The sequence below is a fragment of the Lynx rufus genome, unplaced genomic scaffold, assembly GCF_022079265.1.
Source record: "Lynx rufus isolate CCGP_SWC_20201006 ecotype Redwood Valley unplaced genomic scaffold, mLynRuf1.p SCAF_11, whole genome shotgun sequence".
Taxonomy (NCBI): Eukaryota; Metazoa; Chordata; class Mammalia; order Carnivora; family Felidae; genus Lynx; species Lynx rufus.
The window spans coordinates 26,411,045-26,438,299 of NW_025814825.1; the positions used below are offsets into that span (position 1 = coordinate 26,411,045).

At 38.3% G+C, this 27,255-nt stretch overlaps 1 protein-coding gene across 1 annotated transcript in view; it reads left to right on the forward strand.

The window, feature by feature from the left end:
- The window catches only part of BMPR1A (bone morphogenetic protein receptor type 1A), a 59,185-nt gene extending 32,956 nt beyond the window's left edge, over positions 1–26,229 (forward strand). Inside the window, exons 3-12 of the mRNA XM_047073066.1 lie at positions 1,673–1,835; positions 2,658–2,760; positions 7,367–7,463; positions 7,626–7,725; positions 13,187–13,331; positions 17,190–17,382; positions 18,878–19,175; positions 21,116–21,291; positions 22,298–22,428; positions 22,513–26,229. Of these exons, the coding sequence (XP_046929022.1) occupies positions 1,673–1,835; positions 2,658–2,760; positions 7,367–7,463; positions 7,626–7,725; positions 13,187–13,331; positions 17,190–17,382; positions 18,878–19,175; positions 21,116–21,291; positions 22,298–22,428; positions 22,513–22,638 (1,532 nt within the window). The 3' untranslated portion in view covers positions 22,639–26,229. The remainder of the gene's footprint in view (positions 1–1,672; positions 1,836–2,657; positions 2,761–7,366; positions 7,464–7,625; positions 7,726–13,186; positions 13,332–17,189; positions 17,383–18,877; positions 19,176–21,115; positions 21,292–22,297; positions 22,429–22,512) is intronic.
- The last annotated feature ends 1,026 nt before the right edge of the window (positions 26,230–27,255 follow it).

The following is a 27,255-nucleotide window of genomic DNA, read 5'->3' on the forward strand; positions in this document are numbered from 1 at the left end:
AATGAAGATTATTAAAATTCAAGGCATGGAGGGGCGCCTGGGTGGCTCATTCGGTAAGTGATTCTTGATTTCGTCTCAGGTCATAATCTCAAGACTTCGTTGGATCGAGCCCCACAATCCTGCTTGAGGTTCTCTTTCCCCTCCTCTCTCTGCCCCTTTCCCTGTCCACTCTCGCTGTCTCTCAAGATAAATAAGTAAACATTAAAAAAAAAATTCCGGGCATGGAATCGCTAAAACTTAATTAGCAGCACATTCTCTTCCTGTTATCAAATGTGTGCATATGTGTTACTTTTTCTCTCTTCATCTCACCAGTATGGCTACATTTTAAGTCAAGTCTACATTATGCTTGAACGTTATAATGAAATGTTGCTTATACGCAGTTCTCTTAATATTTTATACCTGTTTGGCTCTACATTTTATTCCTTGGAGGTCAATCCTCCAAGGAATAAGCTAGCCAATTTCAGCTGATTCAGAGGGAGGGAAGAATTACTCACACATTTTAAAAAGTTCTGTTCTGCTTTCAGTCTGAAAGATTCAGTACCAAATATGACAGTATCTGTCATTTGAGGCTACTTGACTCTAATGCAAAAACACAGTTCTGTTTTCATAAGCTAACTACTGCCCTACAGTAACCTTCAGTTTCTGGCAGCATAGTCTGGATTCGAACCAGTGACCTTCAGATAAAGGGCACCAGATAATATGATTAGTCCCCATGCTCTCACAATACCCTTACTTAAGCAGTTAAAGTCCAAAGCGAGATGCTTAGTAACTCCACTTCCGCATAGAGGCACAAATAGAGCACTTATTGTTTTTAAGCTAGTCCCAAGTTTTGAGACAAAGAGCTTAAGAACCGTAATTTGTATATATATATTTTTTTAAGTTTATTTAGTTATTCTGAGAGAGAAAGCATGTGAGTAGGGGAGGCACAGAAAGGCACAGGGAGAATCCCAAGCAGACTCCTCTCTGCTAGTGCAGAGCCCAACACAGGGCTCAATCTCACAAACCCTGAGATCATGACCTGAGCTGAAATTAAGAGTCAGATGCTTAACCAATTGAGCCACCCAGGTGCCCCATAATTTGTGTATTTTTTAATAATTGTAAATAATCTCAGCCTTCCCTGAAGCCATTTCCCATTTTGTACCTTTCTTGTAGGTTATGACCATATTGTATGTCTGCCACTCTTGTCTTCCACTGGTGCAAAACTTGTGACATAATCTTCTCCATATGTCCAACAATACCTGGGGCAGTACTCTGTGCATCATAGGTTATTAACAAATGTTAAATGTATGAATGAAATGTATTTTTTTAACGTTTATTTATTTTTGAAAGACAGAGACAGTGGGAGCGGGGGAGGGCAGAGAGCGAGGGAGACAGAGTCTGAAACAGGCTCCAGGCTCCAAGTTGTCAGCACAGAGCCCGATGCAGGGCTCAAACCCACAGATGGCGGGTTCATGACCTGAGCCGAAGCTAGACGCTCAACCGACTGAGCTACCCGGGCATCCCTGAATGAAATGTATTTTTAATTAAACACATTAGCTGCCATTACATAAGAAAGCTGCCATTACATAATAATTACACACTAAGAAAGCTTAGAAATTTCTCATTGAAAATTGAAATGGAAGAATTAGCTTTTCGGAAATGATGTTTTCACAAATTTCATACTTGAATACAGGGCAGAATCTGGACAGTATGCTCCATGGTACTGGGATGAAATCAGACTCTGACCAGAAAAAATCAGAAAATGGAGTAACCTTAGCACCAGAGGATACTTTGCCTTTTTTAAAGTGCTATTGCTCAGGACACTGCCCGGATGATGCTATTAATAACACATGCATGTAAGTACTTTATGTAGTCCTTAAAGTTATGGGAATAGGATTGCATTTAGTGCTATTTTAAGAATTGTTTACATTGTCTTCGTTGTTTTTTTTTCTTTAATTTTATATGATATCTTTTACAAAGAGCCAAAAAACTTCTTGTTCTTTGTATGGGAACATTTAGTACTATTAAATGATTGATGTTTCTTTTCTCAGAGTTAACGTTGTAATACAGCTTTTTAAAGGAGATAGAAGGATTTGAATCTGGTATTTGTCTAATGTTTTGAGTTTATTTAATGATCTTTTTATCATAAAGTTTACTGATACTTACTGTAGAAAATTTAGAGATTACCAAAAAAAAAAAAAAAACAAAACAAACTCACTCAAAATCTTGTAATTCTAAATTGGTCGAAATATTTTACAGAAAGATAGGCGTGATATTGTGATATTTAATTAATTTTATATTATTTTGATACAAGTGAGCTCCCAGTCCAATTCTGATTTATATAACCATTTTAATTTTCCTACTTTATTTTATGTTAACTATTCAACACATTTATATATGATCATGTAATTCTATTCCATATTGTTTGGGGACATTGAAGAATTGGCTTACTAGCCAAAAAAATTCCCTGAACAACTGAGTGTCATCAGTTAATTGTCACCCTGTTATGAAAGTGATAATGTCCTGTTTTTGTACTTTACTAATAACTGTATGCTCTTTGAATATCACCAAATAGAAAGCAAAAACGTATATATGTAAAATACTGAAATTATATGATAGTTCATCATGTCTTCAATGTGAAGTTATATTTTTTGGTTTTTGGGTTTTTTTTCTTTCAGAACGAATGGGCACTGCTTTGCCATCATAGAAGAAGATGACCAAGGAGAAACCACATTAGCTTCAGGGTGTATGAAATATGAAGGATCTGACTTTCAGTGCAAGGTAAGATCTGATTTAGGGCCTGTGAAATAAAGAAGGGAGGGGCCACATGAAAAGTATTCATTTCCCCAGGAGAAGTGTGCCTGATCTGCACGTCACTTTATGTTCTTATAAACCAAGTATATTGGAGGAAGCTTAGTTCTTACTTCAGGTAATATGATTGTGATAATTGAAGTTCCAGATTATTTTACTTTATTTTTTTTTAAATTTTTTTTATGTTTATTTTTGAGAGAGAGAGAGAGAGAGAGAGAGAGAGAGAGCATGAGTGGGGGAGGGGCAGAGAGAGAAGGAGACACAGAATCCGAAGCAGGCTCCAGGCTCTGAGCTGTCAGCACAGAGCCTGATGCGGGGCTTGAACTCACAGACTGAGAGATCATGACCTGAGCCGAAGTCGAACGCTCAACCGACTAAGCCACCCAGGCGCCCCTATTTTACTTTAAAAAAACGTTTTAAATCATATCCTATTTCTAAATTGTCATGACTGCAAAAAAAAATGTTACAGTATCACCTGTGGATTATCAAATTGACTGGAAAGACTTCAAGGTGATGGGCAAGAATAACCTTTGTATCACTCTGAGACAATGCAGAAACATTAAATCCTTGTAAGGAAATCTCAGTGGAGTTGTTTTAACAGCAGCAGCAAAGGCATCCAAGGGCTGGTAATAAAGAGTTTATGAATATCCTCATGGCTCTTGGTTATAAACCTAATCTCTTCAAAATCCTGTATAGTAATTTTGCCCCAGGGATTCTTCCAGCTTTAGATAGAACCGTTTGTACACAAATTTAAGCTTCAACTATTTTAGGAAATAATTCACATTATTAAGAAACTCTCAGGATTGATATATGTTCCAATCTCTGCTAAAAGTTTGGGATCCATGTGCCCCCTCTGCACATCTCCCTTCCCCCCCACACACATATATTGCATCCCATCTACTTCTTTTATTTTAATGTTTATTTTTGAGAGAGAGAGAGAGAGAGAGCACACAGAGGAGGGGCAGAAAGAGGGAGACAGAGGATCCCAAGCAGACTCTGCACTGACAGCAGAGAGCCCGATGCGGGACTCGAACTCACGAACCGTGAGATCATGACCTGAGCTGCAGTCAGATGCTTAACCGACTGAGCCAATCAGGCACCCGTCGTCCCCCCCCCCCCCCCCGCCAATTTATTTTCTTCTTCCCCTCCCCCTCCTCCTCCGAGAGAGAAAGAGATAGAATGACTATCTTAAGCAGGCTCCATGGCCAGCCCGATATGGGACTTGATCTTAAGACCACCCCAACCCCAGGGCTCTATTTCATAACCAACCATGAGATCGTGACTTGAGCTGAAATCACGAGTTGGATGCTTAACCAGCTGAGCCACCCAGGCACCCCTCATCCCATCTATTTTCTAGGTGTGACACCTCTAGTGACAAGGGCTCATTACCTCCCAAGACCATCTGTTTCATCTGTACTAATGACCTGACGTGATCTTTACAAAGCTTTTCCTCCTAATGACTACAAATCTCTCCCTGCCCCTTTGGATCAAATCTAAAGCCTCTTTCATATGACAGCCTTTTACTGTGTGAAGGAAGTTTTTTGGTCTGTTTGTGTGGTCCTGTGTTCCTCCCCATTCCTATGGTCTTCGCCTATAGGTGAAAATGATAGCTCACAGTCCCCTCCACTGCTCCATGTCTGATCAGCTTCAGAGTTACACTGATTTCTCAGCATAATATGCAGAATTGAGTGTGGTCCGACCTGGGGTGGGAGGGGGGAACGCAGAGAATAAGTAACTCCTTTCCTTTTCCTAAATACAGCCAGATCTCATGTTGGATGTTGGATGTTGGATTGTTACACCACACTTTGAAACATACTGAGCTACCTGTCAGCTAAAATCCCCGTCTACCACTTATGCTACTGCTGAACCATATCTCTTAGATTCTATATTGATTCTTTGGTTTCTTGCCACAAATAAGAGGATGGAAATGAAATGAGTTTTTGAGAATAGTTGTTATATACCTGTCTATGTTAAATTTTATCATATTAGAATTAGCCCTTTGGGGGTGCCTGGGTGGCTCAGTCGGTTGAGCATCTGACTTCAGCTCAGGTCATGATTTCAGTTTGTGGGTTTGAGCCCCACGTCGGGCTCTGTGCTGACAGCTCGGAGCCTGGAGCCTGCTTCGGATTCTAGGTCTCCTTCTGTCTCTGTCCATCCCCTGCTTGTGCTCTGTCTTTCTCTGTCTCTCAAAAATAAATAAGTAAATAAATGTAAAAAAAAAAAAAAACAAACCAAAAAACGAATTAGCCCTTGCTGTAATTTGGCAGGATTTGTGTGGGGGAGGGGGGGATGATAATTTAATTATTTCTTGCAGTTTTATGCCATTTGCATGTTTATCAACCACATATTCTATACATTTTTTTAATCACTAAAAATATTGAAGGAAGAACTATGGTTAGAGCAGTGAGCTCAGCAGTAATAACCCGTATCTTGCATGCCCCTAAACGAGGCATATCACAAATTGACTTCACTAATATAAATTAGTTGTTAAACTTCACAGTCTGTGTTCTTTTAACATAAGAAAGAGTCTAACATTTAGCTCTTCAGTTTCCAACACTTGTCCTTTCTAAATTCTTCCTGTCACACCTGCCTTCCAGCCCTCTCAAAGTGTTCTCTTGCCAGGGTGTGATCATGAGGGCAGTCATTCACCAAGAATACAGAAGCCCTGGAGGGTCTCTTCCGGCGTCTGGGAAAGCAGCTGCCATGTAACAGTGCTTTTTCCTTGTCCTCCATCACCTCCTGGTTTTCAGCAACACATCCATTGCTTGGCGGTCTTCTAGCATTGCTAGAGAAACCCCTTCTTGGTTGTTCTTTACATTTTGTCTTCTGCAGGGCTAAGCTCATTTTGAACATTAGCCTTCCTGCAACTGTTTGTAGATGCTTCGTAGTCCTTTTATTCACCTTCAGTTAATATACTCTCCATTCCCTCCTTCATGTAAATGTTTTCGATCTGGGGTTATTTCAGAGTCATTTGTGTAACTCCTAACATCTCTCTCTTTTCTTTCTCTTTATGGTCATTTAAAAGTAAAACTGTTTGGGGGCATGTGGGTGGCCCAGTCATTTGAGTGTCTGACTTCAGCTCAGGTCATGATCTCGTGTTTGTGGGTTCAAGCCCTGCGTCAGGCTCTGTGCAGACAGCTCAGAGCCTGGAGTCTGCTTCAGATTCTGTGTCTCCTCTGTCTGCCCCTCCCTCCCCTGGTCACCCTCTGTCTCTGTCTCTCAAAAAATAAAACATTAAAAAAATAACTTTTTTTTTTTAAGTAAAACTTTTTTAACATTAAAAATTTAGTTAAAATGGAAAACTTGTGCTTTTGGAAGTTTCCCAATACTCTCAACCCATCTTTCCTGGTAGGATCAAGTCGTGGACTCCTATTCATTCACCTTTTTAAAGTAATACTTGATTATACTGAGGTTTTTCTGTTTTGGCCATCTGATACTTAAGAATAACATGGTCAGTTTCTGCTTATGTTCCTGCTACTTTTATAATGACAAGCAATTCCTTTCTGTTGCTATTTTGGTCCAGAATGGCAGTTTTCCCAGGCAGTGCTGAAATGTCAGCATTCAAGTTAATAACTTGTCAAGTACTGTACCAATCACGTAAAACTTCACACATAATTGTTGATGTCTGCTCTCTTGACTGAAGTCCTTTCCTGTGCTCATTTTCTGTTCTGTCAGGGACACATCTCCTCTCTGGCCGGTGGTCTCTAAGAAACTCTCAGGAGTATGGTTTCTGCATTTTGCCTTTGTCCTCACCACATCTGCTTTAACTTGCTTCTGCATTGGGTTCCTTAGTCTCAACATAGTTGTTCTGTGCAGACTCTGCAGTATCTTCTACCTCCTCGACTACTTTTCCTCATGTCTCCTTTCTTTAGACTGCAACGCCCTCCACTTAAGTCGTCTCGGTGCTGCTGTGAGATCCTATGCACCCTACTAGTTCATCACTGCAATAAAGTGTATTTCCCATGTTTTTTAGGAAAAGATCTCATGACTTAGATTTTTACTACTACAAACAGGTGAATAGTAATACATTAAGATATGCCAAAGTTTTGGTGAAAAATACTTGTGAACTTTTGTTTATAATTTAGTTATAGTCCAGTGTTCCAACACATCATCCACATACACATGTTCTTAAGAAATACCATTTTACAGGGGCGCCTGGGTGGCGCAGTCGGTTAGGCGTCCGACTTCAGCCAGGTCACGATCTCGCGGTCCATGAGTTCGAGCCCCGCGTCAGGCTCTGGGCTGATGGCTCAGAGCCTGGAGCCTGTTTCCGATTCTGTGTCTCCCTCTCTCTCTGCCCCTCCCCCGTTCATGCTCTGTCTCTCTCTGTCCCAAAAATAAATAAACATTGAAAAAAAAAATTAAAAAAAAAAAGAAATACCATTTTACAATCCTTATAACACTATTTCAACACAAATAATTTTTTGATAATCTTTTCTTAACACATAAAACTTGCAGGTCCTTTTCACTCAACAGAGCTAGAAATTGTGTTCATGAATATTAAAAAAAAAAAAAACCCTCATTCTCACCTGAAAATATCAAGCCGTTTTTAATTTTGTCCTTACTCTTCCTCTAGGATTCACCAAAAGCACAGCTACGGCGGACGATAGAATGTTGTCGGACCAATTTATGTAACCAGTATTTACAACCTACACTGCCCCCTGTTGTCATAGGTAGGTTCGTCTAGAAGAGGGTGATTGTGATTTTCAGTAAAATATTTTCTGATTTTGACAGTAAGCAAGCTTTCTAGAATTTAACACTCCCAAGTTATTTTTCTCCTTTCGTATGGGATGAAGAGATCAAATGTGTGCTTTGTTGTTCACTTCCCTTGTCAGGTCCATTTTTTGATGGCAGCATTCGCTGGCTGGTTGTGCTCATTTCAATGGCTGTCTGCATAGTTGCTATGATCATCTTCTCCAGCTGCTTTTGTTACAAGTAAGATCATTATTTTTACATAAAATATGTTGTTGAATATTAGATGTAAGTAGTTCTTTAAAAGGCAATGGGCATAAGTTATTGACCACTGAATGCAGTTCAAACACCATTAACTTGTATTCTCTGGGTCTGTCTTCTTTAACTAACCAGATTATATTTTTCTTAAGGAAAAAGAGGACCTTACTATTAATCAGTTAATTGAACCCAACTTTATACTTCTTGTTCATGAGTACTTAGGATTTTTCTTATTTATGGAATATTGAACTTTTTGTATCTGAATGTTTAAAATCTGTCCCAAGAAGACAACTGCGTTATCGTTCTTTAGTTACTTGGGGCTTCAGAATTGTTTGTGGTTAGTCATGATTTCAGAAGACAGATGCCAAAAGAGAAGAGGAATAAGAGGAGGGGATAAACTTCAATAATAAAGCATTATCTTATTGGCATATGAATAGACTGAGAGATCAGTGGAACAGGTTCCTAGACCCATAAATAGACCCCAGTATATAAGTAAATTTAGTATATGGTAAAGGTAACATTCCAGATCACTGGGGAAAACATGGATTATTTGACAAATGGATTTAGTAGTAGGTGGCTATATAGAAAAACATGAGGGGTGTATAGTTAGCTTGTTTAGTTGAGAGTTGGTTGACTCTTGATTTTGGCTCAGGTCATGATCTCACAGTTGTGGGATTGAGCCCCACATCAGGCTCCATGCTGGGTGTGTAGCCTGCTTAATTTTCTTTCTCTGTCTCTGTCTCTGTCTCTGTCTCTCTCTCTCCCCCCTTCTCTCCCTCCACCCCCTCTTTAAAAAAAAAGAAAAAGATGAAGTTCAGTCAGTAACCTACATCGTAATAAGTTTTACCCATCTTGGATCTAAATACGTAACATTAACTGATTAAAGCACTGGAACAGACCATAGAAGAATTTAAAAAAATAATCTCAGTGTGGAAGACCTGTGACTGACATAAAACCAAGAAGCAAAGAAAAACACCCCATACACAGAAAATAAAACCTTAAAAAAGAAAAACTTGCGTCAAGTACATAAAAATAAAACTTTACTATGTGGCAGAAACCACCATAAACAGAAGACAAAGAGTGAAAAATATTGGTATCTCATATTACAAAGAGCTGATTTCTCAAATATAGAGAGCTTTTATAAATCAAAAACAAAAAACTTAGCAGTTCAATGGGAAAACATTCCCCCCAAACTGAACTCACATTTATCTAAAAGGAAATACTTACAGCTCTGAAAAGAAAAATAAAAAGATGACTCAAGAATATTCACAATATGAAAAATAGAAATTAAAATCATACTGAGATACTGTTTTCCACCTGTAATACTGGCAGAAATTCTTAGATAAAGAGACAGATTGAGCATCTCCCTTTTGCTGCCTCCAGTGAAAAAGCAATAGTTTTTACCTTCTTTGTCCAGCTAGGACAAGGAGAACGGGATACCAGATAACAGCAAAAAACAACAACAACAAAACCTTTGGAACTTGGGAAACTTTTGGATGAGTAGTAAGTGACTTTGCGGACCTACAAAATCAGACTCCTAGGCTAGAATTTGAGAAAGTAAAGGTGCAACCAGTTTATACTATAGAATTCCCCAAGAAGCTCGAAAATTGGCAGCACCAGTTACCTCTGGGAGTAAAGCTGAGAGTGGCAGTAAAACCAAGAGGATTGCTTGAAAGTCTATTTTTAGAAAGTCAGATGCTGTGTTACGCAATACTGCATTAGGAAATCACTCCCAAACATAGTCGCTTAAAACAGCAATTATTATCTCTCACTGTGGGTCAGAAATTCAGGAGTGACTGACTGCACGTCAGAATCTTTGATAAGGTCCAGTCAGATGTCAGCAGGAGCTGTGCTCACCTAAAGGCTTGACTAGAGCTGGTAGATTACTTTCCAAGGTAGCTCACTTCTGATGCTCACAGGTTGACAGGGGAGCTTAGTTTCTCTGATGTGAGCCTCTTAACAGAGCTGTATGAGTATCCTTGCAGCATGAAGACTGGCTTCTTCCTCCTAGGGTGAGTGATTCAAGAGATCAAGGTGGAAGCTGCAATGCTGTTTACGATCTAGACTCCAAAGTTACACCATCACTTCTGCCACATTGTGTTGGTCACACAGGTCAGCCCTAAAACATTATGGAAGGGAAACAGGGACTTACATACCGGGAGGTGAGAATGTTGTGGTCCATCTTGGATGACAAGTCCCACAGATGTTGAGACCCCTACTCTTGTTCAGAACAGTCACCCCTACTATCTCCCTGACAGAAAGCTAGAAGTTTCTCTGTAAAGAACAAAGAGGGGCGCCTGGGTGGCTCAGTCGGTTAAGTGTCTGACTTCAGCTCAGGTCATGATCTCGAGGTTCCTGAGTTCGAGCCCTGCATCGGGCCCTGTGCTGACAGCTCAGAGCCTGGAGCCTGCTTCGGATCCTGTGTCTCCCTCTCTCTCTGTCCGTCCCCCACTCATGCTCTGTCTATCTTTGTCTCTCAAAAATAAATAAAAATCTTTAAAAAAAAAAAGAAAAAGAACAAAGATAAGATTCTTAGTTGTGGCATCGCATTATTGAGGTTGAGATATTATAGTGAAAACATGGAGGTAAAGTGAACATTTATATACTTATTGGTGGGCCCCTCAACCCTCCCAGAACTCTGTTAGGCAGACTTATTCAAACAAGAAGTAGGAAGAATCTTCTTGGGGAAATCCATCCAGCCCAAGAGAAAAAAACCTAAATATACTCACCTCCATGGGCCCAGTGAAATGGCCCAGGCAGTTATCTCACAGTGAAGTCTGTAATCAGTAAGCTCCACTCATGTATCAGTAGTTGCCAATGAGGCAGTGAGGGCACTAATCCCTGAAAAACAGGAGACAAATGAAGTAAGCCTTATGATTGCCTACCATACTGCCTGGAGAGAGTTTCTAGCTGTAGGACATAGGAGGAACCCAGGTGTAGCCCATCAGGCTCTGGCTCAAGGAGATGTAGCTGAGTCTGGGGTATGAATAACAGAGTACTAAAGAGGAGAGAACTTCACAGGGAAAGAACTCTGGACATCTGCAGAAGGTTCTTATCAAATATTCAGCTGAATCTTTATCAGCATGTACAAGTGAGGAAACTGCCCAAGACTGGGTAAGAATGCCTGAAAAGATCGAAGGAAACAGTGTTCAGTGCTCACACAAGTCTGGGAATAGTGTCTGTTTCCATCACCTGGGAGACTTGAAAACCTCATAATCCCCAGGGCTTTGGTTAGAGTACTCAGAAGGGTCTTGCTTCAGTATTGGGGAATAATTAGCTCTAAACTAAACATGACATTGGTCCCACCTCAGAAGGAGTATACTGTTTTCAAATAGCTGCATCCTAGAGCAAAGTTCAAGGATATTTAGAGGGGTGCCTGGGTAGTTCAGTCAGTTGACTGACTGACTCTTCTGACTCTTGATTTTGGTTCAGGTCATGATCCCAGGGTCATTGGATCAAGGCCAGCGTTGGGGTCCTTGTTGAGTGTGGAGCCTGCTTGAGATTCTGTCTCAGTCTTCCTCTGTCTCTCTTCCCTGTTCATGCTGTCTCTCTCTTTCTTTAAAATAATAAATAATAAATAAGAATATTTAGAAGAATATAAAAACACCCAGCACCAACAAGGTAAAATTCACAGTATCTGCCATGTAGTCAACAATTACCAGGTATACAACTAATATAACCAGTAATGAGGAATCAAAACACCAACCAAAAACTGATCGAAGTTTTAGAATTAGTGGATAGGGGCATTAAAATAGTTATTACAACTGTATTTTATACGTTCAAAAAGTGAAATAGAGACTTGGAAGATCTAAAAGAGACCCATATCAGACTTTAGAAAATGAAATCTATAATACCTGAGATGAAATATACACTGGATGAGATTAATGACAGATTAGATACTGTAGAAGAAAATATGAGTAGACATGAAGACACTGCAAGAGAAACTAAACAAACTAAACCATCAATACATATTTTAAAAATAAATTGATAGGACGCCTGGGCAGCTCAGTCGGTTGGGTGTCTGACTCTTGGTTTTGCTTGGGTCATGATCCCAGGATCATGGGATTAAGCCCCGCATCAGGCTGAGCTTGGCCTGCTTAAGGTTTTTTCTCTCTCTCTCCCTCTGTCCATCTTCCTCACATGTCCTCTCTCTCTCTCTCAAAAAAAAAAAAACAAACAAAAAAAAACAAAACAAAAAAAAAAACACTAAAATGAAAAAAAAAAAATGAGCACCAGTGAACTGTGGGACTTCATGCAACCTAATGTATATACAGTTGACAGTTGAATAGTGCAGAGGTTTGGGGAACCAACCCCTGTGCAGTCAAAATCTGTGTATAACTGACTCCCCCAAAACTTAACTACTAATAGCCTACTGTTGACTGGAAGCCTTTTCAATAACATAAACACTTGATTAACACATATTTTTTAGGTTGTGTGTATTATATGTTGTATTCTTAGAGTAAGCTAAAGAAAAGAAAATGTGTCAAGAAAATCATGAGGAAAAGAAAATACATGTATATGTAGTACTGTGCTGTATTGAAAAAAAAATCTACACTTAAATGGATCCATGCAGTTCAAACCCATGTTTTTTTCAGTGGTCAACTGTATATATAATTGGACTTCCCAAAAGAGGGGAGAGAGCAAATTATTTTTAAAAATAATGACCAAATTTTTTTCAAATTTAATTAGAACTGTAAACCCATAGAGCCAAAGTACAAGCAACAAAAAGAAATCTACACCAAGGCACATCATTATCAAATAGCTCAAAACCAGTGATAAAGGAAAAAAATCTTAATTGCAGCCAGAGAAAAGGCAGATTAGGTGCAGAGGAAGATGGGTAAGGATGGTAGCCAACTTTTCAGGGGAAACAGTGTGCATAGAGCAGAATCTTTAAAGTACTCAAGGGGTAAAAAGTCATAAACCTAGAATTCTATATGCAGAGAAAATACTTTCAAAAATGAAGGTAAACTGGGGTACCTGGGTGTCTCAGTCAGTTAAGCATCTAACTCTTGGTTTCAGCTCCGGTCATGATGTCGAGGTTCATGAGATCGAGCCATGTGTGGGACTCTGTGCTGACAGTGCAGAGCCTGCTTGGGATTCTGTCTCTGTCTCTAAATAAATAAACAACAAAAAAATGAAGGTGAACTAAAGACACACATACAAAAGCTTGAAAGAATTCATATCCAGCAGATTTGGACCACAAAATATGTTAAAGGATGTTCTTTAAGTAGAAAAAAAATTGCATTTTAACATATATATAGAACTCTACTTCACAAGCTCCATTTCTGGATATTATTTTAACAGAGAATATATTATCCTGTAAGACTAATTTGGATGTGATCCTATCTAAAGGAAAGATGGTGTCGACAACCTCAACATTTTTCTTAACCCTAGAATTTTATAGTTTTAGAATTTTAATGTAGCTTATTTTCTGCTTTTTCAAAAGACATTATTGCAAGAGCATCTCAAGCAGACGTCGTTACAATCGTGATTTGGAACAAGATGAAGCATTTATTCCGGTTGGAGAATCATTAAAAGACCTTATTGACCAGTCACAGAGTTCTGGTAGTGGATCTGGACTACCCTTATTGGTAAGATAAAATGTCATACAAACACAAATGGTTTATCGATACAGAATTTGTCCTCATATGATCATACACAGCATATTTGCTACAGAGTAGGGAACGTTACTAAACACACATTTTTTTCCCTTCTTATTTAGAAAGATAGCTACCGTAATGCAAGGAGAAATCAGTTAAAAACAAGAAGTATGAAACAAGAAAAATAGAACAGGCAATTAAGATAGAGTCTCAAACAAAATTAGGGGGAAAAACGTGATCATGAGGCGCTATATAAATGCTAGAGTTAACTCTCAAGTTTTGCTTTTAACAGCCAACTTGTAGAGGAATCAGATATAAATTCTTTGCATCTAAGGTTAAACTCATTGGCTGGGAGAAGTGTAACTATTTCAAATTAATAAGTACTAGAGATCCAGATATATTTTTAATTTAATTGCATTTGTTTAAATACATTGATCTCTGATTTTTAAATTTATTGAATTCTGTAATTGAATTGGAAAGGTAAAAGTAAAACTATCTTCATATGCAGACCACATGATATCTACATAGAAAATCTCAAGGATGGTACTGTAAAGTGAGTTTATCAGGGTTGCAGAATATATGGTCACTGTACAGAAATCATTGAATTTAGGTACACTGGCAACGAGTGGTTAGGAATTAATGTTTTATTTTAAAAAATGTATTTTAATGTTTATTTTTGAGAGAGAGAGCGTGCAATCAGGGGAGGGGAAGAGAGAGAGGAAGACACAGAATCCAAAGCCAGCTCCAGGCTCCGAGCGTCAGCCCAGAGCCTGACACTGGGCTCAAATTCACGAATTGTGAGATCATGACCTGAGCTGAAGTCAGGCACTCAACCAACTGAGCTGCCCTGGCACCCCAGGAATTAAAAATTTTAAAGCAGTATCATTTAAAATAGCTTTAAAAGACATCATATATTTTAGAATAAGCTTAACAAAATGTATATAAGACCTGTGCACTGAAAATTAGAAAACATTGCCAAAAAATTAACAAAACCCTAAATAAAGGGAGATGTCTATCCTGTCTGTGAATCAGTAGATGCAGTATTAAAATTTCAATGATCCTAAATTGATTTAGAGTTTGCATTCAATATGAAATCAGAGCAAACTTTTTAGAAATTGATAAGCTGATTCTAACATTTATACGGAAATGCAAAGGACCTCGTAGAATAGTCAAAGCAATTTGGAAAAAGAATAAAGATTCACTACCTGATTTCTGTACTTACTATAAAGCTACAATAATCAGCACAGTGTGATCCTTACATATAAGTATGTATATCAGTGGAAGAGAATGGAGAGTATAGAAATGGATACAAATATCACTTGAATTGGGTGCCAGAGTAATTCAGTGGGGAGAAGACAGTCTGTTCAACAAACGGTGCAGGGAAGATTGGGCATACGTTTGCCAAAAAGTATATCTCAACCCTTATCTCCAAATACAAAATTACTTTGAAATGGTTCATAGACCTAAATGTAAAAGTTGAAGTATAAAACCCTTCAAAGAAAATGTTTTAGAAAATCATTGTGACCTTGGGTTAAGCAAGGGTTTCTTAGCGCACAAAAGGCATGAATCATTTTTTTAAATGATACATTGGACTTTGTTTTTTTTTAAGTTTATTTATTTTGAGAGAGACCGAGACAGTGCAAGTGGGGGAGAGGCAGAGAGAGAGGGGAGGAGAGGGAATCCCAGGCAGGCTCTGTGCTGCCAGTGCAGAGCCCAACGTGGGGCTTGAACTCACGAAACCGTGAGATCCTGACCTGAGCCAAAACCAAGAGTTGGATGCTTAACCTACTGAGCCACCCAGGCGCCCCGGTGAATTGGGATTTCTCAAAATTTAAAACTTCCTATTCAGAAGACACTTAAACAAAGGAAAAAATAAGTCACAAACTGACAATGCAGATCTGAGAGAATTTCTATTGCAGCATGTATAAAGAACATTTATAATTCAGTAATAAGGCTACCCAGTTTTTAAAAATGGACAAAATTTTGAACAGATACTTCCCAAAAGAAGATAAAAGAATGGCAAAGAAGCACATGAAAAGGTGCTCAGCAGCATCAGGCAAATGCAAATTAAACATTAAAGCAAGACACTGCACATCCACTAGTGTGGCTAAGGCTGAGAACATTAAGTGCTGAAAAGAATATAGATCAGCTAGATACCTCATACATTGCTGATGGGAATGAAAATATTTCAGCCACTTTGGGAAACAGGTTGACAGTTGACTGAAAAGTTAAGTTTATACTTTCTATACAGTGAAAGTTCTTCCACTAAGTATTTACCAAAGAGATATGCAGACGTGCCCACACAAAGACCTGAATGTGAATGTTCACAGCAGCTTTGTTTGTAAGACAAATCCATCAGCTGGTAAATGGATAAACAAATCATAGTATATTCATACAGTGGAATACCACTCTTCCATAAAAAGAAACTAGTGATACAGGCAGCAACAATACAGATGAATTTCAAAGTGTTTTATGCTTAGTGGAAAAAGCCAGACAAAAGACTACATACTGTGTGTTTTCATTTATGTGATATTCTAGAAAAGGCAAAACTGTAGGGAAAGAAAACAGATCAGTGATACCAGCGCCTTGGGGGGGGGGGTTGACTTTAAAGAGGCAGGAGGGAACTTTCTTGGGTCCTGGGAACGTTCTATATCTTAATTGGGGTGTTGGTGGTTGCATTACTGTATACATTTGTCAAAACACAGTCCTCAAAAAGAGTAGATTTTGTTGTATGTAAATTATGCCTCAATAATCCTGACTTTCTTTAAAAACTATAAAAGGATTCTGTAATAAATGATACATAAAGTTAAGTCAGTTTAGGTATGCACAAAATCTAGTCCATTTTAACTGCATTTCCAACGTGGACCTTAGGGTTCTTATTAATTTAGAATGACCACTAGTGCTTCTGAAAATGAAAGGTAGCAATCCGTGTGCATCTTTGATTCAATGAAAATTAATGAAAATACTTGTACTTTAGGTATTGCCCTAAACAAATCCCTATATTCTGTGAGTAGAAGGGAATAGAGTTCAAACAAATACATGTGTACATAATAATAAAATTATAATTGTGAGAAGTGTAGCAGCTGCGAGGTATACGTGTGCTATGAAGGTGTTCCACAGAGAAATAACACCCTTAAGTGAATTCTGAAAGCTGAAATAAGAGAAATAAGAGGGGTGGTGGGTGGGTGATTATAGCAGATGATGAGGCTGGAGAGTCAGGTGGGAGCCAGATCACGTAGGGTCTTCCAGACTTGAGTGGAAGATTGGTAACTGTCATTTGGATTTTGCTGCATGATAAAGCACCCCGAGCTTAGTGGCTTGAGCAATAAATATTTATTATCCCTCATGATTCTGTGGGTCTGCTGGACAGTTCCTTCTCTAGAGTTGCCCGGCTGGAGCTGGATGCTCCCAGACATGGCCAGGGCTTCCCGTGGTATCGTTCATCAGTCACAGAGTTCCCCAGCTCAGCAAGAAAGGGCGAGCCCCAGAGCACAGACACTTTTCAGGTCTCCACTTGTATCACGTTGTTCTGTTGCCAAGAGCAAGTCACATGGCCATGCCCAGAGTCTGTGGAGGAGACTACCCAAGGGGGTGTGGACTAGGAGTGGAATTATTTTGACCATTTTTGCAAACGGTCTGCCACATTGACCAATCCGTTAGTGTGTGATTTCACAAAATATGTTGTGCATTGTTTCATCTACTTTTAAATATGTTATAAATTCTAACAGGGCTATTGACTGGTCGTACATCACATCCTTTATGTTGGGATGGGCCATCAGACCACTTTCTCAGTCTTAGTAGGTTCCTTTCATCAGGAACTCCACAAACATTTTACCTTTTTCTATGAAGGTGCAGCGAACTATTGCCAAACAGATTCAGATGGTCCGGCAAGTCGGTAAAGGCCGATATGGAGAAGTATGGATGGGTAAATGGCGTGGTGAAAAAGTGGCAGTCAAAGTATTTTTCACCACTGAAGAAGCTAGCTGGTTTCGAGAAACGGAAATCTATCAGACAGTGCTGATGCGCCATGAAAACATACTTGGTGGGTACACGTTCGGTTTCAGTCGATTCTATACTCTGACACGGTTAGTGGGGTGCAGATAGAACCCTGCTACATGGGCTTTGAAAATATACATGAATTCGCTTATGTGTGTTTGGCTGAAGGAGACCCAGGAGAATACAACAGTTTAAGTACAAAACAATCCTGAATGCCCACCAACCACTTTATTTACTGTCCAACTAAGAAAACAAGAGTGAGTTTCAAATTGGAAGTAGTGTTAGTTTATTGGACTTACTCATACAGTAACAAAACCCAAGTTTTTGAAAGGTAATTTAAGCAGTTTTCTAGTATAACTTTAACTATATGTACCTTTTTGCCTTTTGTAAGTTAAACTACCCCCCACCTTCATTTACAAAGTAGAAAAATAATTTAGGTATGATCTGATCAGTAGGGTACATAGACTCCTTTAGCTTTCCTGACTTTTCAGCTACTATTTCCCTACCCTTTAATTTCGAGAGTGCATAGCGCATTGCCACAAGTATTCCAGACACTTAACTATTAGTTTCCTAGTGCTGTCATAACAAATTACCACAAACTGGGTGGCTTAAAACAACAGAAATTTATTTCCCAGAGTTAGAAGCCAGAAGTTTAAAGTGAGGGTGTCAGCAGAGCCATGTTCTTTGAAGGCTCCGGGAGAGGCCCCTTCCTTGTCTTCCCAGCTTCTGGTGATTGCCAGCAATTTTTGGCATTTCTTGGCTTGGAGACCACACTCTTGCTGTTTGTTGTCATACGGCCTTCTCCCCTGTGTGTCTCTGTCCAAATTTCCCTCCTCTTGTAAGGATGCTGGTCATTAAGTTAGGGTGCATCCTGATGTCATATGACCGCATCTGAATTTGATTACACCTACAAAGATCGTATTCCAAATAAGGTCACATTTACAGGTACCAAGTGGACATGAGTTGAAATGGGGGGGAGGGCAATGCTGTTCAACCCAGCACTCACTGGCCTTTTTCTGAAGGGAAAGAGGACAAGAAAAAAGAAGGAAAGGAGCCTAGTATCATGGACCTGACGTGAGCCAGACGGAAAGGCAGATGCGATGAGGCTTGATGGACAATTGGGAGTTGGTTTAATTAGGAGCAGACTCTTAGTTGAACATTTTAACTTTATTATTGTAATGTGTCCACTTTTCGATTTCAGAGCTTTTCCACATTCCTTCTTGTAGTTTTTCATGCTTAGAGAATCATGTATACGGATAACATCCCCCCAGGTTATTTTCTGATATGTGATCTTTTTCTTAGTGATACAATTGTCGTTTTCATGATTATCATTAAGATTATTTTAAAAGTATTACAGAATTGTAGAGGTGTGTGTATAAATGGCAGGAAAAAATTGGTAACACATTCAAGAGATTTTGTTAGGCAAATTAAATTTTTATCTGTACATGATGCCTAGGTTATTCTCTGTATCCTGAATGAACATTCATTATTCTTCCTACACACCTCCGATAACTAACCTTTTAAACTCATCAATTGAACAGGTTTTATAGCAGCAGACATTAAAGGTACAGGCTCCTGGACTCAGCTCTATTTGATTACTGATTACCATGAAAACGGATCTCTCTATGATTTCCTGAAATGTGCCACACTAGACACCAGAGCCCTACTCAAGTTGGCTTATTCAGCTGCCTGTGGTCTGTGCCACCTCCACACAGAAATTTATGGCACCCAAGGAAAGCCTGCAATTGCTCATCGAGACCTAAAAAGCAAAAACATCCTCATTAAGAAAAATGGAAGTTGCTGTATTGCTGACCTGGGCCTTGCTGTTAAATTCAATAGGTAAGTGGTTCTTTGCCTGCTGCTTTGAAGTCATTTTAATCTCCAAAAGATATTTGCCTGTTTGGATTCAGGATAGTGGAGTTCCAAACACGTATTTGTACTTACTTCTCTAAAGAAATAGTGGGGATTTTTTGGTCTTGGTGTTTTGTTTTTCTGTTGTTTTTTTACAAAAATTGCATCCTACCGTACATAATTCTTGATTTCCTGCTTTTTATTGTTTTAGACATCATTCTATTTCAGTTTATGTAGCTCTGCTTCATTTTTTTTAAGTTTATTTATTTATTTTGAGAGAGGGCATGCACACACTTGTGGAGGAAGGGCAGGGGGCTGGAGAGAGAATTCAAAGCAGGCTCCACACGGTCAGCGTGGAACCAGTGTGGGACTCTAACTCATGAACTGTGAGATCATGACCTGAGCTGAAACCAAGAGTTGGATGCTTAACCAACTGAACCGTCCAGGCAGGCACCCCTGCTTCATTCTTTTTCACAGTACTGATAACAAAGTTTTCCGTTATATAGATGTAGTATAGTTTATTTCATCTATGACCTAACTGATGGGCATCAAAGTTGTCTGTATTTTATTATTTTTTAAAAAAATACTTTAATAAACATTGTATTTTACCCATTTATAATATCCTCGAACACTTGTACAAGTATTTGTTTGTGGTGGATTCCTGGAGAGGAGGCTAAACAAAGAGTAGGTGCCTATGAAAGGATAGTGTGATTGCAGGCTGCCCCTTCAGGGGCCATGCGTTGCTTTACACTCCCACAACAGTATACCGTTCTCCATCACCATTTGAAATTGTCAGTATTTTTTAAATAGAATTACCAAATTTTTAGGAAACCATTGAAACTATTTTCATATTGTTATAACTCTAGGAAACAGCAGGCAATTTACATTTCAGAATTCCTTTCAGGTTATAAAATAGAAGTACTCCATCTGTCCATCTGTAATAAATTAATATTAAAATTGAAATCTTCTTCCCTAGTGGTTACAGTCTTCTGATCCTGTTGTTGTTCTTTGCCATTGTAGTGTTCTTTGGCTCAACTATTCGTCAGGTGCTATTTAAGAAAACCTAAAATAGGGGCTCATGGGTGGCTCAGTCCGGTTAAGCATCCAACTTTGGCTCAGGTCATGATCTCATGGTTTGTGAGTTTGAGCCCCGCATCGGGCTCTGTGCCAACAGCTCGGGGCCTGGAGCTTGCTTCGGATTCTCTCAAAAATAAATAAATGTAAAAAAAATAAAAAATAAGAAAAAAAGAAAACCTAAAATACATTATATTAATCTCAGATTCAGAGTAGTTTCCAGAACCTGCCAGAATTGGGGGCCTGAGCAACAAAGCATTCATGTCTTCCAGCTCTAAAATGTAGTCCAAGATTTGAAAAACCAATAAACATCATTTATTACTGATTGTCAATATGATTATGTAAACATTACTCACAACAGAACTAAGTGGATTGGATCCATAAAGAAGAAGAAAATGTAATCCTGTGTCACAGAGACTGAGTTTATCATGTGGGAATGGTAAAAACAAATGATTCCTCTCAGTTTACTTTCATTATTCACTTGTTCTGGGATATAATTATCTACCACTTTTTCTTATATTCAGTACTGTCGTTTTTCTTAAAGAGGTACTAAACTTGTTTGGTAACAAAACTTGACTTGATATGTAACATATTTAAGGGGTATGTTACTGTTCTAAAATCTGGAAAATGCTAACTTTTAAAGTCTATCTGGCCCCAAGGAATTCTGTTAAGGGAATGTGGAGATATTAAGTAGGTAGGTAGATAGGTAGATAGGTTTTGTTTTAATTTTATTTTTTATGTATTTATGTATGGGGTGTGTGTGTGTGTGTGTGTGTGTGTGTGTGTGTGTGTATACACATGTAGATAAACTGTTTTGTTCCTGACCCTCAACCTGAACATTGTCTCTGTTTCAGCGACACAAATGAAGTTGACGTGCCCTTGAATACCAGGGTGGGCACCAAACGCTACATGGCTCCAGAAGTGCTGGATGAAAGCTTGAATAAAAACCATTTCCAACCCTACATAATGGCCGACATCTATAGCTTTGGCCTGATCATTTGGGAAATGGCTCGCCGTTGTATCACAGGAGGTAAGACTAGTTAGTGTGGTTCCAGTTATGTTTATATCCTCATTATTGAAAAAGCAACAGCTCCATTTATATAACTTAGAAGTCATATATGTTGGGGATCAAGGCCACTGCCACATTTTGTGATTTCACTACAAGGACTCACGGGACTCAGCATATAGTTGTCCTCACAGCTAAGATTTATTACAGTGAAAGAATACAGATAAAGTCAGCCAAGGGAAAAGTGCACGGAGCAAAGTTCAGAGGAAATCGGGCACAAGCCTCCAGAAGCCCTCTCCCAGTGGAGTCACACAGGATGTGCTTAATCTCTCCAGCAGTGAGTTAGGACACTTGTGAAATATTGTCATCTAGGAAACTTCATGAGAGACCTAGTTAGTACCCAAAGATATTTTTAGAGCCAGGTTACATGGGCACCCTCCACCTAGCAAGTACCAGAATTCCAAACTCCTAGAACGAGAACAGGTGTTCAGCATAAACCATATTGTTTGCACAAACCGTCTAGGCACAGTGAGCGACCTTATCACTTAGGAGAAGTTTTATATGCGTGTAGGGGACTGTTTACCTGGCAAGTTCCCAGACACTGGCCCAGCGCCAGCCCTCTATGCAGGCCTCTTCAGGACAGCAGTCTCAGGCCTGCCATGTTCACTATTCCCCACAAATCATGTTGTCTTTCTGCTGTAGAATAAAAAATAAAAACTGCATTCATTAGTAAGAACAAGTATGTATGTAAATAATTAGACTAAAAAGGTAAATGAGCATTTCACCTTACTTTTTTTAAGGGATATACATAGCTAAGTCCATAAGTTTCATAGGACCCTACCCGGATGGAGGTAGAGAAAATAATTAGGCATGAAAAAGAGAAGAACATACATTTACTGTTAAAAGTGAATCAGTTACTCTAATTCTTTTCTTCTTTGTGTAGGAATCTGTTTTAACTCCCATAGTTGAGTAAGAGGTGCTGAGTAGGTTGACATTTTTTGTGCCCACTGTGTCTTCTCACTCCCTACAGGGATAGTAGAAGAGTACCAGTTGCCTTATTACAATATGGTACCCAATGATCCATCATACGAAGATATGCGTGAGGTTGTGTGTGTCAAACGTTTGCGGCCAATTGTGTCCAATCGATGGAACAGTGATGAAGTAAGCAGAGCTCCGTCCCCTGAAGTGGTTGGTAAGTGTCGTCAAAGATCTTCATGTGCTCACCACACTCTCTTTACTTTTCAGTGTCTACGAGCAGTTTTGAAGCTCATGTCAGAATGCTGGGCCCATAATCCAGCCTCCAGACTTACAGCTCTGAGAATCAAGAAGACACTTGCCAAGATGGTTGAATCCCAGGATGTAAAGATTTGATAAACAGTCCTGAGGAGAAATTCTAGACTGCAGGAACTGTTTTCACCCAAGGAATGGGTGGAATTAGAGTAGAATAAGGATGCTAACTTGGTTCTCAGACTCTTTCCTCACTACACCTTCACTGGCTGCTAATATTAAACCTTTCAGTACTCTGTAGAATACAAGCTGGGAACTTCTAAACACTTTGTTCTTTATATATGGACGGCTTTATTTTAAATGTGGTTTTTGATGCCTTTTTTTTAATTGGGTTTTTATGAACTACATCAAGACTTCAATCCTGATTAATAAGTCTCCAGACTCTGGGTACTGAATTCCCTGTTCATAAAATGGTGCTTTCTGTGAAAGCCTTAAGAAGACAAATGAATTCAGCGGAGATGGAGAAATACACACTTTGCCTTCTACCTGAGGAAGTTTAATCTGTTTGTATCCCACCTTTGTAAACAGCCTATGGATTATGATCTGTTGGGGATACTCCTTAGTTTATGATAGTTTGTCATGCTTTGATGGTGGTGTGTACACACGTGCACGCGCGCACACACACACACACACACACACCAGGATTCTTCTGCTGCCATTCGAATTAGAAGAAAAGGATTTATGGATGCACAGGAAGATATTGATGGCTGTTGGTTTTGTGCTTTAAAAATGCATTATCTGACCAAGATTCTCCAATCACATAAAAGCCATTTATTTACCTTGCAAGTGAGCAAGCTTCTCTGCCAACTTTATTTTTTAACATGAAAGTTGATACAAAGGCCAAAAGAAGTTTAAAGTGTCTGTAAATTTGGTCTGTTTTCCTTTCATTACCATCTTTTTCTTCCTCCCTCCCTCCCTCCCTCCCCACCTGCTTCCTCTCCCCTCCCCTCCTCTCCCTCCCTTCTTTCCATCTGTTTCTTTTCTTTTTTTCTTTTTGGTAATTCTTACTTTTGTCCTGAGAATCATCTTATCCAAAGTTGGAACTTCCAATGCCATGAACCTTCTAAAGAAAAACACTTCTTATTGAAGTGAACTACTAATTACTGCATTTGATAGCAATGTAAGTGCCTATAATAACCATGTTCTATATTCTTTATTCTCAGTAACTTTTAAAAGGGAAGTTATTTATATTTTGTGTGTAATATGCTTTATTTGCAAAACACCTCCTTTACAACCATATTTTATGTATGTACATACATGTATACTGTAGAAACCAGCTCCTGTGTACCTCATATCCCATTCTTAAGGGAAAAAAATTAAGAGATCATCAGAAAAAAAAGAAGTTATAAAGTAGAACTACATATAAATTTTCAGAATTAATGCATTCAAAAGCATATATCAAATCTAGGACTTTGTTATTTCAGGCATAGACTTTCAATAAGATGCTGTCATCTCATGTTTTCTTTGTGAAGGGATCCTCCAATTAGAAGTTTCTATTTCAGGGCTGATAGAAACTTACCAACAACTATTTTGGGCATTTAAATCATTTGAGACTTTTGGTTGTATGATTTCTGTTCCATAACTTGTGATGACAATGAAGAGTCAGGCAAAAAAAGCTCAGTATCTAGTGATATGACTATAGACTATGAAATGTCTGTAGCCATTACCTGTGTCTAGTCCATAGAGCTATTATTCAGTACAATGCGACATATTTTATGCATGCCTTGTTATCCCAAGGAATAATTCTGATTTACTTAAACTTACACTTCTGTAATGCCTTTTTCCTGTTAATGTCTTATCCTGAACAAACAGCTCACGGGTGCATAAAGTGAATAGTTTTTTTTTGAATGTAACATAAAATAAATGTGATTATATCACAACATAGTTAAAAACCTTTAAAGGGGAGGAATCAGAGCACATATCCATCCATTACCAAAAATCTGACTGGCGTTTAAGGATGAAACTCTTACTTATTTATACATGAAACTTCACAAATTTGAGATTTTCTTGAATAGTTTTGACAAAGCTTAGTAGTTTTCATCTAACATAATTAAAGTTTGAAGTGTTCATCAAAATCAGTAAATGTATATATTGATAGTATGCAATAACGTGCTCTTTCAGAATGTTCTCCCTGTGTCTGTACTGACCGATTCTAATCCATGTTGCCATGTGATTTAAGAACAATTCTGAGCTCTGATCGTAATCTAAGGTTGCTTTATTTTTTATTGGATAAACTATAGATCTTGGAAATTATTTGTCATCTTAATAACAAAGTATGTAAAGAAAGGCAAACTCTATTCTTAGTAATGTTAAAATAGTGTGAGAGCAGACGATTACAGATAGTATATAAGTAGAAGACCACTATAATGATTTTTTTTTAATAAATAGATCTATGAAAAGTGGTATCAAGAATTAACTTCAGCGGCTTGTTCAGTTAAAATATTTTCTAAGATAGCATGTTCTTTAGAAAGCAAATGATGCCATATTTGAAATACTAAAGTCCAAAAAATATGCATGAAACTTATTTTCTTCTCTCCTTCCTACTCTCACTGTTGAATTTCTAAGTTCATCCAGTAAGTGAAATATTTAAAGACTAAGAGGAAGTATTACATAGTACTATAGAGTTAATAATTTGTAAAACCCCAGGAGCCATTATTTGGCCCCACTTACAATTTAGCTTGAATCTAGTTTCTCTGGAAATGTCTTCACAAAAGATATTTCGGTCAACATTAGAAGTGTCCCGAAACTTAGAGAGTGGCCTATAGCTTTTGAAAATTATGTTTTACAAAACGTGCCAGATTTTTTATTTATGCAGTCTAAAAATACTCAGTACCTTTTTCTTTCATACGTTTTACTTCTATTTAGGACAAAAATGTAATACAACTTTTAAAAAATCATGTATTTCTTAAACTGGCCCAAGATCAAATTTGATATTGAATTATTTATTCCAGGCAAGATGTTATAAATTAAATCACTTATGTTTCTTTTCATACACGTTGTTTGGAAATGTTCCAAATACCTAAATTAACCTCAACAGGAGAAATACTAATTGATTTTCTAAAAAAGATTGTTGTAGCTCTTGTACTGTCGAAAGGGGTGGTATTTATTACTTGCTTGGGTCAGGTGTTAAAATAGGGTAGCAGTTCATCGTATTGCCTCAGTGCTGTTATGAGAGTTACAGTGGAAAACCGCACAGAGCTGACTTGTGCATAAACACCAAATTAAATCTCCGGCCGGCAGCACGTGAAGCCACGTGTGATGATCATCCCGTAAGGAAAGTATGTGAATACTGCTTTTGCAAAGGAGTAAATCTATTACTGTAATTTTAGCTTGTGCTCTGTACTATGCTTTCAGTGGAATTATTTAAGCTCTTTTAGTGACCATTGTCCTTGCCCATTTAAAAACTAAAATGTAGTATATATATTGTATAAATGAAAATATCATTATAGCTTAATTAGGGAAGTTGTACATAGACATCAAAAGAAGGGTTAAAAACAAGCAGTTTTATTATGCAATTGTAAAACACCAAAAATATAGATTCATCTTTGATATGTAACACACTAAATGTATTTTGTACAGCATCTGGTTTAAAAGGTGCCTTATTAAGTTTACCATTAATTGCTTTGTTCTATATATAGATTACATCCAATGTATCATTTTTAAGTAAATAACCTTATTTTAGTATACTTTAGTGATGTGTTTTGTGATACTCTGCTCCGACGGTATTGTGTGTCAAAAGTCACATGTCTGGTGAGATTTTATAGCAAGTTAGTGTATGTACACGTGTCTCTGAGATGTGCATTTCAGCTACTGGAAATCCAGTGTGGGACACACAGCAGGTAAGTGACCACACACTCTTTCCTTCATGTAGATAGAGAAGTTACAAACCTATTACAATGAAGGGTTGTTTCCCTCTAAAAAAACTTTTTTTCTAATTCTAAAACTATGCACTCATTGCAGAAACTTTGGAAAACATAGAAAAGCATAAAGAAGCAAATAAAATCACTCACAATTCTGCCATGTTACCCCTATTCACTTTTGGATGTTGCCTTTCACTCTTTTCTACTGCATACTTTCTACAAAATTAAGACCATAGTATGTCATTAATATCCATCGAAACAACTTAAAAAAAAAGTTGAATGCATAATATTCCAACAAGTAGATGGAATAATTTATTTTTGTAATTCCCTGTTGAATATTTGGGTTATTTCCATTGTTTTCAAAAATATAACGAATGTATTGCACATCCGTATACCTAAATCTTTTAAATCATGAATTTATTCTCTTAGATTACATTCCTAAAAGTGAGCCTAGTGAATATGAACTTTTTTTTTTTTAATTTTTTTTTTTCAACGTTTATTTATTTTTGGGACAGAGAGAGACAGAGCATGAACAGGGGAGGGGCAGAGAGAGAGGGAGACACAGAATCGGAAACAGGCTCCAGGCTCTGAGCCATCAGCCCAGAGCCCGACGTGGGGCTCGAACTCACGGACCGTGAGATCGTGACCTGGCTGAAGTCGGACGCTTAACCGACTGCGCCACCCAGGCGCCCCTGAATATGAACTTTTAAAGGAATATTTAAGATGAAAAAAATCAAAGGTTCTTGGTTAAATGTTGCCATATTTCTGCCCGGAGGGTTTCTCGTGGACACTCACACTAGTCATGTCAAGAGAGGGTTCATCTCGCTACGTTCCTTCCAAT